The sequence below is a fragment of the Somniosus microcephalus genome, chromosome 12 (assembly GCF_052327205.1).
Source record: "Somniosus microcephalus isolate GS21.2 chromosome 12, FLI_Smic_1.0, whole genome shotgun sequence".
NCBI lineage: Eukaryota > Metazoa > Chordata > Chondrichthyes > Squaliformes > Somniosidae > Somniosus > Somniosus microcephalus.
The window spans coordinates 217,731,234-217,745,076 of NC_140998.1; the positions used below are offsets into that span (position 1 = coordinate 217,731,234).

Consider the following 13,843-nt stretch of genomic DNA (forward strand, 5'->3'; position numbering starts at 1 on the left):
AGCCTCGGTTACGGTTGACCAGACCATACCGTGTTCCTTGTCGAAATCTATGATGGACATCAAGATTAATGGTCGTCCTACTGGGTGTTTGATAGACTGTGGCAGTACTGAAAGTTTTATACACCCCAACCTTGTTAACTCCTGTTCATTGAAGGTGTATCCTACTCGAAGTGAAATCGTGATGGCGTCCAAGTCCCTTACTTCGGAGGTAACTGGATATTGTAAAGTCACATTGACCATTAAGGATACGGAGTATAAGGACTTTAAACTCCTCATATTACCTCGGTTGTGTGTGAACTTAATATTAGGCTTGGACTTCCAGTGTCAGCATGAGAGCGTCACCCTTAAGTATGGTGGATCCCAGCCTCCGCTCACAGTCTGCGGCCTTTCTACTTTAAAAGTAAGTCCGCCTTCTTTGTTCGTGAACCTTGCTCCTAATTGTAGACCTATAGTGACTAAGGGTCGACGGTGTAATTCAGAAGATAAAACATTCATAAAAGAGGAAGTGGAAAGGCTTCAACGGGAGGGAATCATCGAACACAGTAATAGCCCGTGGCGTGCCCAGGTGGTGGTGGTTAAAACTAATGAAAAGAAAAGACTTGTGGTCGATTATAGCCAGACTATAAACTTGTATACCCAATTAGACGCCTATCCTTTGCCTCGTATTTCTGAGATGGTGAACCAGATAGCTCAGTACCGCGTGTTTTCCACCATTGATTTAAAGTCTGCCTACCATCAACTCCCCATCAAAATAGAAGACCGACCTTATACGGCCTTCGAAGCTAATGGGCGCCTATACCAATTCCTTCGGGTGCCCTTTGGAGTGACGAATGGGGTATCCGTCTTCCAACGGGAGATGGATCGTATGGTGGATGAATACGCGTTGGAAGCAACATTCCCATACCTGGACAATGTTACTATCTGTGGGCGCGATCAACGGGAGCATGATCAAAATCTCGCGAAGTTCCGAGAGACTGCAAAGAGGTTAAAGCTGACTTACAACGAAAACAAGTGTACTTTCAATACTACACGTTTGTGTATTCTTGGTTGCGTTGTGGAGAATGGGGTAATCGGGCCAGATCCTGAAAGATTACGCCCACTTAAGGAATTACCTTTACCTCACACTGTAAAAGCCTTAAGAAGGTGTCTGGGATTCTTCTCGTACTATGCCCAGTGGGTGGCTAGCTACTCGGATAAAGTCTGACCTCTTATTAAGTCGACGTCTTTTCCGATATCGGCGGAAGATCAGGAGGCTTTCTTTAATATCAAACGGGACATTGAGAAGGCAGTGGTATGTGCCGTGGATGAGAAGATCCCATTTCAAGTGGAAAGTGATGCATCTGATTTTGCGTTGGCAGCAACTCTTAACCAAGCTGGTAGACCAGTAGCCTTCTTCTCTCGTACATTGCAAGGACCAGAAGTTCGACATTCTTCAGTGGAAAAGGAGGCACAGGCAATTATTGAAGCAGTCAGGTATTGGAGACATTATCTCGCTGGCCAACGTTTTACTCTCATTACTGACCAGCGATCTGTGGCCTTTATGTTCAACAATAAGCAGAGAGGCAAGATCAAAAATGATAAGATTTTAAGATGGCGAGTAGAACTGTCAACATATGACTATGATATTCAGTACAGGCCTGGAGTATTTAATGAGCCATCGGATGCTTTGTCACGAGGAGTATGTGCTAGTCTAGGTACAGATAAGCTTCAAAGTCTCCACGACGCACTCTGCCGCCCTGGGGTTACCAGAATGAACCACTTCATTAAGTCCCACAATCTACCCTACTCTATTGAGGAGGTCCGGACAATGACCAGAACCTGTCGCGTTTGTGCTGAATGCAAACCCCGCTTCTATAAGCCGTCCGAGCCAGCTCATCTTATTAAAGCAACTCGACTATTTGAGCGTCTAAGTCTCAATTTTAAAGTTCCCCTTCCATCGAGCGACCGTAATGTCTATTTTCTTAATATTATAGACGAGTACTCTCGGTTCCCTTTTGTTATCCCCTGTCCGGATGTGACTAGTGCTGTTGTAATTAAATGCCTCTGCCAACTGTTTTCCTTGTTCGGCATGCCTAACTATATACATAGTGATAGGGGTTCTTCCTTTATGAGCGAAGAATTGCGACAGTTTTTGCTATCGAAAGGGATTACAACGAGTAGAACTACCAGCTATAACCCTCGTGGTAATGGGCAGGTCAAGAAAGAAAATGCGACAGTGTGGAAGGCTATCGTACTGTCTCTGAAGTCGCGAGGCCTGCCGACCTCTTGCTGGCAGGATGTCCTGCCAGACGTGCTGCATTCCATAAGGTCTCTTTTGTGTACAGCGACGAATGCCACCCCTCATGAAAGGATGTTTAGTTTTCCAAGAAAAGCTACTAATGGAGTAATGTTACCCACATGGTTGACGACCACGGGCCCTGTGTTGTTGTGCAGACATGTGAGAGGCCACAAGACTGATCCACTGGTGGAGGAAGTACAACTCCTCCATGCTAATCCCCAGTATGCGTATATTCAATATTCGGATGGGCGAGAGGATACGGTCTCTATTAAAGATCTTGCACCTGCTGGAGCTCGAAAAGAGTTCGACTCTGAGAGCAGAGTTTTCAATCGTGGTATTGGACCTTCAGAGACACAAACCCAATACTGATGATTCTGGGAATTCGAATGAACCGGAGTTAGTACTCCGGGAGGAGCCTCAGCAAGAGTTACGTCGTTCCCAGAGGATTATCAGACCTCCTGACAGACTGAATCTATAGCAGGGGGTGAATGTGATGAAATGACTCTGTGTTCTGGCATTTGTATTATCTGTTGTTGTTGTACTTGTTAATGTCTGGAATGTTCTACAGGTGTAACCACTAATGCTCCTCCCTAGCCCCGCCCCTCTGGATCCTCCGGATTGGTGTGAGTCTTACTTATAAGAGCTGGGTCTTACTCATAAGGGCTGGGTCGGTGATGAATGACGGTTGCCCTGTGTTAACTTGATGCATGTTCTTACTTAATAAAAGCCTTTAGTTTAAGCTTTAACCTCTTGGATTCAGGCCGTTATTTGGCAGATCAATTTTATTAAGTAACAACTTTTGGAAGATGGATCGATTTTTGAAACCAGAGCGCCTGGATATTGATCCCCATTTGGCAGACGCGTTGAAGAAATTTACGCATTGGCTCGAGTTTTGAACACTTCATCGCATCATTCTAACCATCTTGGTAAGTCATCAAACTTACTCTATAATTGAAGATATTACTACATATCAAGAGGCCCTCGCAGCCCTTAAGGCCCAGTACCTTAAGTTGGTTAACGAAGTATATGCCAGGTATCTTTTGTCTACTCGCAGGCAATTACCCGAGGAATCCCTGGACGATTTCCTGCAGGAACTTAAGGCTTTGGCTCAGGATTGCAACTACAAGGCTGTCTCTGCCATATTGTATCAGGAAGAAGCCATCCGTGATTCTTTCATATCTGGCCTCCGATCAAATTATATTAGACAGAGACTCCTCGAGAATGACTCGTTAGTTTTAATAACGGTCGTCGCTACTGCTCGATCGTTAGATGTAGCCCAGAAGAATTTAGAAGTGTATGCATCAGCCCATGCGTTTTTTTCAGCCTTGTGTGTTCCGAGTATGGAGGCATCCATAACACCAATAGAGCCTCCACTTAATCCTAATATTGCGGCTGTGCCCCATGGGACTAAGTGTTATTTTTGTGGCCAATCTAAACACCCCAGGCAAAGATGCCCAGCCAGAGAGGCTACTTGTTTTAAATGTAAGAAACGGGGACATTTTAGTAAAGTGTGTAAGGGTAATCCTGTACCCGATGTCTTCTCTGCTGCCGCCTATCGTGTTACTCTAGCGTCGGCTACGGTTGACCAGAACATACCATGTTCCTTGTCGAAATCTATGATGGACATCAAGATTAATGGTAGTCCTACTGGGTGTTTGATAGACTGTGGCAGTACTGAAAGTTTTATACACCCCAACCTTGTTAACTCCTGTTCATTGAAGGTGTATCCGACTCAAAGTGAAATCGTGATGGCGTCCAAGTCCCTTACTTCGGAGGTAACTGGATATTGTAAAGTCACATTGACCGTTAAGGATACGGAGTATAAGGACTTTAAACTCCTCATATTACCTCGGTTGTGTGTGAACTTAATATTAGGCTTGGATTCCAGTGTCAGCATGAGAGCATCACCCTTAAGTATGGTGGATCCCAGCATTCCGCTCACAGTCTGCGGCCTTTCTACTTTAAACATAAGTCCGCCTTCTTTGTTCGTGAACCTTGCTCCTAATTGTAGACCTATAGTGATTAAGAGTCGACGGTATAATTCAGAAGATAAAACATTCATAAAAGAGGAAGTGGAAAGGCTTCAACGGGAGGGAATCATCGAACACAGTAATAGCCCGTGGCGTGCCCAGGTGGTGGTGGTTAAAACTAATGAAAAGAAAAGACTTGTGGTCGATTATAACCAGCACGGTGGCATAGTGGTTAGCACTGTTGCCTCACAGCGCCAGGGACCCGGGATCGAATCCGGCCTCGGGTGACTGTCTGTGTGGAGTTTGCACATTCTCCCCGTGTTTGCGTGGGTTTCCTCCGGGTGCTCCGGTTTCCTCCCGCAATCCAAAGATGTGCGGGTTAGGATGATTGGCTATGATAAATTGACCCTTAGTGTTAGGGGGATTAAATACATGGGGTTACGGGGATAGGGTGGGGTATGTGTTGGTGTAGGGGTTACGGGGATCGGGTGGGATATGTGTCGGTGCAGGCTCGATGGGCCGAAATGGCCTCTATCTGCACTGTGGGGTTTTTGTGTGTTTCTGTGTGTGTGTATAAACTTGTATACCCAATTAGACGCCTATCCTTTGCCTCGTATTTCTGAGATGGTGAACCAGATAGCTCAGTACCGCGTGTTCTCCACCATTGATTTAAAGTCTGCCTACCATCAACTCCCCATTAAAATAGAAGACCGACCTTATACGGCCTTCGAAGCTAATGGGCGCCTGTACCAATTCCTTAGGGTGCCCTTTGGAGTGACGAATGGGGTATCCGTCTTCCAACGGGAGATGGATCGTATGGTGGATGAATACGCGTTGGAAGCAACATTCCCGTACCTGGACAATGTTACTATCTGTGGGCGCGACCAACGGGAGCATGATCAAAATCTCGCAAAGTTCCTAGAGACTGCAAAGAGGTTAAACCTGACCTACAATGAAAACAAGTGCACCTTCAATACTACACGTTTGTGTATTCTTGGTTGTGTTGTGGAGAATGGGGTAATCGGGCCGGATCCTGAAAGATTACGCCCACTTAAGGAATTACCTTTACCTCACACTGTAAAAGCTTTAAGAAGGTGTCTGGGATTCTTCTCGTACTATGCCCAGTGGGTGGCTAGCTACTCAGATAAAGTTCGACCTCTTATTAAGTCGACGTCTTTTCCGCTATTGGCGGAAGCTCAGGAGGCTTTCCTTAATATCAAACGGGACATTGAGAAGGCAGTGGTATGTGCCGTGGATGAGAAGATCCCATTTCAAGTGGAAAGTGATGCATCTGATTTTGCGTTGGCAGCAACTCTTAACCAAGCTGGTAGACCAGTAGCTTTCTTCTCTCGTACATTGCAAGGACCAGAAGTTCGACATTCTTCAGTGGAAAAGGAGGCACAGGCGATTATCGAAGCAGTCAGGTATTGGAGACATTATCTCGCTGGCCAACGTTTTACGCTTATTACTGACCAGCGATCTGTTGCCTTTATGTTCAACACTAAGCAGAGAGGCAAGATCAAAAATGGTAAGATTTTAAGATGGCGAATAGAACTGTCAACATATGACTATGATATTCAGTACAGGCCTGGAGTATTCAATGAGCCATCGGATGCTTTGTCACGAGGAGTATGTGCTAGTCTAGGTACAGATAAGCTTCAAAGTCTCCACGACGCACTCTGCCACCCTGGGGTTACCAGAATGAACCACTTCATTAAGTCCCACAATCTACCCTACTCTATTGAGGAGGTCCGGACAATGACCAGAACCTGTCGTGTTTGTGCTGAATGCAAACCCCGCTTCTATAAGCCGTCCGAGCCAACTCATCTTATTAAAGCAACTCGACCATTTGAGCGTTTGAGTCTCGATTTTAAAGGTCCCCTTCCATCGAGCGACCGTAATGTCTATTTTCTTAATATTATAGACAAGTACTCTCGGTTCCCTTTTGTTATCCCCTGTCTGGATGTGACTAGTGCTGTTGTAATTAAATGCCTCTGCCAACTGTTTTCCTTGTTCGGCATGCCTAACTATATACATAGTGATAGGGGTTCTTCCTTTATGAGCGAAGAATTGCGACAGTTTTTGCTATCGAAAGGGATTGCAACGAGTAGAACTACCAGCTATAACCCTCGTGGTAATGGGCAGGTCGAGAAAGAAAATGCGACAGTGTGGAAGGCTATCGTACTGTCTCTGAAGTCGCGAGGCCTGCCGACCTCTCGCTGGCAGGATGTCCTGCCAGACGTGTTGCATTCCATAAGGTCTCTTTTGTGTACAGCGACGAATGCCACCCCTCATGAAAGGATGCTTAGTTTTCCAAGAAAAGCTACTAATGGAGTATTGTTACCCACATGGTTGACAACCACAGGTCCTGTGTTGTTGCGCAGACATGTGAGAGGCCACAAGACTGATCCACTGGTGGAGGAAGTACAACTCCTCCATGCTAATCCCCAGTATGCGTACATTCAATATCTGGATGGGCGAGAGGATACGGTCTCTATTAAAGATCTTGCACCTGCTGGAGCTCGAAAAGAGTTCGACTCTGAGAGTAGAGTTTTCAATCGTGGTATTGGACCTTCAGAGACACAAACCCTCAGTGTGGAAAACACTGATGATTCTGGGAACTCGAATGAACCGGAGTTAGTACTCCGGGAGGAGCCTCGGCAAGAGTTACGTCATTCCCAGAGGACTATCAGACCTCCTGACAGACTGAATCTATAGCAGGGTTGAATGTGATGAAATGACTCTGTGTTCTGGCATTTGTATTGTCTGTTGTTGTTGTACTTGTTAATGTCTGGAATGTTCTACAGGTGTAACCACTAATGCTCCTCCCTAGCCCCGCCCCTCTGGATCCTCCGGATTGGTGTGAGTCTTACTTATAAGAGCTGTGTCTTACTCATAAGGGCTGGGTCGGTGATGAATGACGGTAGCCCTGTGTTAACTTGATGCCATGTTTTTACTTAATAAAAGCCTTTAGTTTTAAGCTTTAACCTCACGGATTCAGGCCGTTATTTGGCACATCAGTGGGAGAGAGGGGGAGGAAGAGAGGGGGAGGGAGAGAGGGGAAGGGAGAGGGGGTGAGGAAGAAAGGGGGAGGGAGAGAGAGGGAGAGAGGGAGAGGGAGATGGGGAGGGAGGGGGAGGGAGAGAGGGGGAGCGAGACGGGGGAGGGAGAGAGGGGGGAGAGGGAGAGAGGGGGAAGAAGAGAGGGGGAGGGAGAGAGGGGGAGGGAGAGAGGGGAAGGGAGAGGGGGCGAGGAAGAAAGTGGGAGGGAGAGAGGGGGAGGAAGAGAGAGGGAGAGAGGGCAAGGGAGACGGGGGTGGGAGAGAGAGGGAGGGAGACGAGGGAGGGAGAGGGGGGAGGGAGAGAGGGGGAAGAAGAGAGGGGGAGGGAGAGAGGGGAAGGGAGAGAGAAGGGGAAAGAGAGAGAAGGGGAAAGAGAGGGAGGGGGAGAGAGGGAGAGGGAGAGAAAGGGGGAGAGGGGAAGGGAGAAGGGGAGAGAGAGTGGGAGAGGGAAGGGAGAGGGAGAGAGTGGGAAAGTGGGACCGCGGGGGATGGAGGCAGAGAGAAAGGAGAGTGGGTGGGAGAGAGAAGGGGGAGAGAGAGGGGAGGGAGAGGGGGGGAGAAGGAGAGAGAGAGGAGAGGGGGAGAGAGAGAGGAGAGGGGGAGGTCAAGAGAGAGGGAGAGAGAGACTAGAGGGGGAGGGAGAGAGAAGGTAGGAGCAAGGGGGGAGAGAGGGAAGGTGGAAGCGAGGAGGAGAGAGGGAGAGAGAGGGAAGGTGGGAGCGAGGGGGAGAGAAGGGGGAGAGAGGGAATGTGGGAGCGAGGGGGAGAGCGGGAGAGAGATGGAAGGTGGGAGCGAGGGGGAGAGAGGGAAGGTGGGAGCGAGGGGGAGAGAGTTAGAGAGAGGGAAGGTGGGAGCGAGGGGGAGAGAGGGAAGGTGGGAGCGAGGGGGAGAGAGGGAAGGTGGGAGCGAGGGGGAGAGAGTTAGAGAGAGGGAAGGTGGGAGCGAGGGGGAGAGAGGGAAGGTGGGAGCAAGGGGGAGAGAAGGGGAGAGAGGGAAGGTGGGAGCGAGGGGGAGAGCGGGAAGGTGGGAGCGAGGGGGAGAGCGGGAGAGAGATGGAAGGTAGGAGCGAGGGGGAGAGAGGGAAGGTGGGAGCGAGGGGGAGAGAGGGGAGGTGGGAGCGAGGGGGAGAGAGGTAGAGAGAGGGAAGGTGGGAGCGAGGGGGAGAGAGGGGTGGGAGCAAGGGGGAGAGAGGGGGAGAGAGGGAAGGTGGGAGCGAAGGGGAGAGAGGGGGAGAGAGAGGGAAGGCGGGAGCGAGGGGTAGAGAGGGGGAGAGAGGGAAGGTGGGAGCGAGGGGGAGAGAGGGGGAGAGGGGGAAGGTGGGAGCGAGGGGGAGAGAGGGAGAGAGAGGGAAGGTGGGAGAGGGGGGAGAGAGGGAAAGTGGGAGTGAGGGGGAGAGAGGGATAGAGAGGGGTGGGAGCGAGCGGGAGGGAGGGAGAGAGAGGGAAGGGGGGAGAGAGGGAGAGAGAGGGAAGGTGGCAGAGAGAGGGGGAGAGAGAGGGGGAGGGAGAGAGGGGGGAGAGGGAACGTGGGAGTGAGGGGAAGAGAGGGGGAGAGTGAAGATGGGAGTGAGGGGGAGAGAGGGAGAGAGGGAAGGTGGGAGCAAGGGGGAGAGAGGAGGAGAGAGGGGGAATGTGGGAGCGAGGGGGAGAGAGGGAGAGAGTGAGCGGGAGCAGGGCGACGGACTGAAGCTGCCCCGCTATCTCGAGGATGGTAACGTTACCAGTGCTGCCGTGGCGGTGTCAGCGATGATGGCGGTGAGCTGCGAGATGAGCTGGCGATGAATGATGACCGCCAGCCCTCCGGACACCTGGGCCAGGTGCTTGTAGAGCGTGTTGCCGTACTCGTCCCCCGCACTCCGCCTGCGTCGGCTCAGCGCATTGGTCAGGAGAAAAGACACCTGGAACAGACAAAGAGCGGCTCGGTCACGCCCTCGAGAGTCGGAGCGCGGTCACACCAGACGGTGTGGGCAGCTAAACCCTTGCCCCACCAAATATCTCCCCGCAAACCGGCTCCTCCACCACGAACAATAAACCGGTCACCTTCGCCACCCCCCCTCCTTAAAATATAACCAGTGACATTAGCGATGAGGATCAATCTGGAGCGAAACGTCCCTCCCCTTTATCAACCCACAGCACCTCAGCCGGGGCACAGGCTGCCAATCCGCCGGCCGAGGTGTTGGCGCCTCCGAACGGCGAGCTGCATGTCAATCTCTCTCCGATTACTGCCCCCGCCTCAGGAACCTCCTCCAAGACTGACCTTGCATTGTGTCTGCTCGATCAGGGCAATGATGGTGCGGCGAAGCTCAAAGTCCTTCGCCGGGGCGTCTGTAAACACGTAAATGTAGGAGAGCGGCGGAGTGTTGGTGAGAGCCAGCTGAAACACACACAACGCCCGGTGCAATGTTAGTCCTTTCACCATCGCGAACGCTCCCCACCGCACACACTCACACACACTCACACTCACATACACACACACTCACACACTCACTCACACACTCTCACACACACTCTCACACACACTCACACACTCACACTCTCACACACACACACACACACTCACACACACTCACACTCACACTCACACTCACACACACACTCACACACACTCTCACACACACACACACTCACACTCACACTCACACACACTCACACACTCACACACTCACACACTCTCACACTCTCACACTCACACACACTCAGACTCACACTCACACTCACACTCACACTCACACACACTCACTCTCACACTCACTCACACTCACACAGACACTCACACACTCACACTCATACTCACACTCACACACTCTCACACTCACTCACATACACACACTCACACACTCAAACACACATACACACACACACTCAAACACTCACACACTCACACTCACACTCTCAAACACTCAAACACACTCACACTCACACACTCTCACACTCACTCACACTCACTCACACTCACTCACACACACTCACTCACACTCACTCACACGCACACACACTCACTCACTCACTCACACTCACTCACACTCACACACACTCTCACACTCACACTCACACACACACTCACACACACTCTCACACACACACACACTCACACTCACACTCACACACACTCACACACTCACACACTCACACACTCTCACACTCTCACACTCACACACACTCACTCTCACACTCACTCACACTCACACAGACACTCACACACTCACACTCATACTCACACTCACACTCTCACACTCACTCACATACACACACTCACACACTCAAACACACATACACACACACACTCAAACACTCACACACTCACACTCACACTCTCAAACACTCAAACACACTCACACTCACACACTCTCACACTCACTCACACTCACTCACACTCACTCACACACACTCACTCACACTCACTCACACGCACACACACTCACTCACTCACTCACACTCACTCACACTCACACACACTCTCACACTCACTCACACTCACTCACACGCACACACACACTCACTCACTCACACTCACACACACTCACTCACACACACTCACACTCACACACACTAACACTCACACACACTCACACTCACACTCACTCACACACTCACCTGAAGTGCTGACAGAGACATTTCAGGAATATCATCGCCGCCACCGGCGGTGAGCGTCCTCAGCTGCTCGATGAACTTGTCCGGATCGTTGGTCTTGAACACCGGACCAAATCCTGAACAGAGACTCAAATATTTCAAAGGTGAACGAGGAGATTACGAGACACAGCGAGTCAGCAGTTTCTTGGAGCGACAGACGAAACCGCACAAGGGCTACTTCCTGTTTGATATACCTATCAATTCATTCCATGAAAAGCGACGAGTTAAGATAGTAACTATAGGTTTTTATTGGCTAAATAACAGAGCCCACCCTCGTGGGTGATCGGTTCCAGCAAGGAAGAATACTAGCCAAGCAATCACCTTTATACCTGGGCAAGCAGGCGGAGCCATGGGCGGAGTCAGCTGAGGTATGCCTAGGTATAACAGCGTGCGAGGCAAGAGGTAACCTTGTGTAGGTGATAACAACAGTGTAACAATAACAGTGGTTTACCACATTCACCCCTTGTTTAAAATTAAGTCCGGCGGGGTGAAGTGTACTACTAGTTCGTGTATGTCAGTCTATCAGGAGGCCTCGTAAGCCTTTCTGACCGGCGCAGCAGCGGTGGCGGTGGTGCAGTATCCGATGTTAATGCTGGTGTCTGCGTGGTCGACGAAGGCCCCTGGGGTTCCGGCATGCCGCCTACAGGAGCTGGATTTGGGGGAGTGGTGGGGGATAACGGTGGTGTCTCAGGGGTGCCCGAGCGTGCGAGGTCTCGCAAGGAGACTGTGTCCTCCCGCCCGTCTGGGTATTCCACATAGGCACACTGGGGGTTGGCGTGCAGGAGGTTCACCCTCTCGACCAGGTGGTCCGTTTTATGGGTCCTCACGTGCTTCCGCAGCAGGACGGGCCCCGGAGAAGTCAGCCATGTTGGTAGCGAGGTTCCCGTAGTCGACTTCCTGGGGAAAACGAACATTTGCTCATGAGGGGTGGCGTTAATGGCCGTACAAAGCAGTGACCGGATGGAATGGAGCGCTGCCGGGAAGACTTCCTGCCAGCGAGAGGTTGGGAGGCCCTTAGACTTTAGGGCTAAGAGGACGGCCTTCCAAACTGTCGCGTTCTCTCTTTCCACCTGGCCGTTCCCTCGGGGGTTGTAGCTGGTGGTCCTGCTCGCAGCAATACCTCTCGCGAGCAGGAACTGGTGAAGTTCCTCGCTCATGAAGGATGAGCCCCGGTCGCTATGTATATAGTTCGGGAACCCGAACAAGGCGAACAGGTCGTTCAGGCATTTGATGACCGTGGTACTGGTCATGTCTGGGCAGGGGATGGCAAAGGGCAAATGGGAGTACTCGTCAATAATGTTGAGGAAGTACAAATTACGGTCAGAGGACGGGAGGGGCCCTTTAAAATCGATGCTCAAGCGCTCGAAGGGGCGGGTGGCCTTGATCAGGCTTGCTCTGTCCGGCCTATAGAAATGCGGTTTGCATTCGGCACAGACTTGGCAGTTCCTGGTCATGGTCCTGACCTCCTCGATGGAGTAGGGCAGGTTGCGGGCCTTAATGAAGTGGTAAAGTCTAGTGACCCCGGGGTGGCAGAGGTCGTTGTGGAGGGTCCGCAGTCTATCAACTTGTGCGTTGGCGCATGTACCTTGTGATAGAGCATCTGGGGGCTCGTTGAGTTTACCAGGCCGGTACAAGATATCGTACTCGTAGGTGGAGAGCTCAATTCTCCACCTCAAGATCTTGTCGTTCTTGATTTTGCCCCTCAGCTTGTTATTAAACATAAAAGCAACCGAACGCTGGTCGGTGAGGAGGGTAAATCGTTTGCCTGCCAGGTAATGTCTCCAGCGTCGTACCGCCTCCACAATCGCCTGGGCCTCCTTCTCGACAGAAGAGTGTCGGATCTCAGGGCCCTGGAGGGTCCTTGAGAAGAAGGCCACAGGTCTCCCCGCCTGGTTAAGGGTTGCAGCTAGGGCGAAGTAGGATGCATCGCTCTCCACTTGGAAAGGGATGGACTCATCCACTGCGTGCATTGTGGCCTTCGCAATGTCTCCTTTTATGAGGGAGAAGGCTGCGCATGCTTCTGCTGTCAGGGGGAAGGAGGTGGACTTCATGAGGGGTCTGGCTTTGTCCACATAATTGGGCACCCATTGGGCATAGTAAGCGAAGAGCCCCAGGGTTCTCTTCAGTGCCTTTTGACAGTGGGGAAGGGGAAGCTCCATGAGGGGGTGCATTCTTTCGGGGTCGGGGCCGATGACTCCGTTCTCTACTACGCAGCCGAGGATGGCAAGGCGCGAGGTGTTAAATATACATTTCTCCTTATTGTAAGTGAGATTCAGCCGTTGGGCCGTACGGAGGAATTTCTCCAGATTAACATCGTGGTCCTGCTGGTCGTGGCCGCAGATGGTGACGTAATCTAGATAAGGAAACGTGGCCTGCAGCGCGTTCTGGTCAACCATCCGGTCCATCTCCCTTTGGAAGACCGAAACCCCGTTGGTGACGCCGAAGGGAACCCTAAGGAAGTGGTAGAGGCGGCCATTCGCCTCGAAGGCGGTATACTGGCGGTCCTCAGGGCGGATAGGGAGTTGGTGATAGGCCGACTTAAGGTCGATGGTGGAGAATACCCGGTACTGTGCAATCTGGTTGACCATGTCAGATATGCGGGGAAGGGGGTATGCGTCCAGCTGGGTGTACCGGTTTATGGTTTGGCTGTAGTCGATGACCAGGCAGTTTTTATTGCCGGTCTTAACGACTACGACCTGGGCACGCCAGGGGCTGGTGCTCCCCTCGATGATGCCCTCCTTCAGGAGACGCTGCACCTCAGAGCTAATAAAAGCTCTGTCCCCGGCGCTGTACCGCCTGCTCTTGGTAGCGACGGGTTTACAGTCGCGGGTGAGGTTAGCGAACAAGGAGGGGGGCGGGACTTTGAGAGTGGAGAGGCTGCAGGTGGTATGCGGTGGGCGGTTTA

At 51.2% G+C, this 13,843-nt stretch overlaps 1 protein-coding gene across 1 annotated transcript in view; it reads right to left on the reverse strand.

The window, feature by feature from the left end:
* Window positions 1-13,843, reverse strand: part of LOC147110120 (von Willebrand factor A domain-containing protein 7-like) — a 58,598-nt gene that overhangs the window by 18,380 nt on the left and 26,375 nt on the right. Inside the window, exons 8-10 of the mRNA XM_086004055.1 lie at window positions 10,903-11,015; window positions 9,566-9,682; window positions 9,030-9,206 (exon numbers count right to left, since the gene is read on the reverse strand). Of these exons, the coding sequence (XP_085860181.1) occupies window positions 9,030-9,206; window positions 9,566-9,682; window positions 10,903-11,015 (407 nt within the window). The remainder of the gene's footprint in view (window positions 1-9,029; window positions 9,207-9,565; window positions 9,683-10,902; window positions 11,016-13,843) is intronic.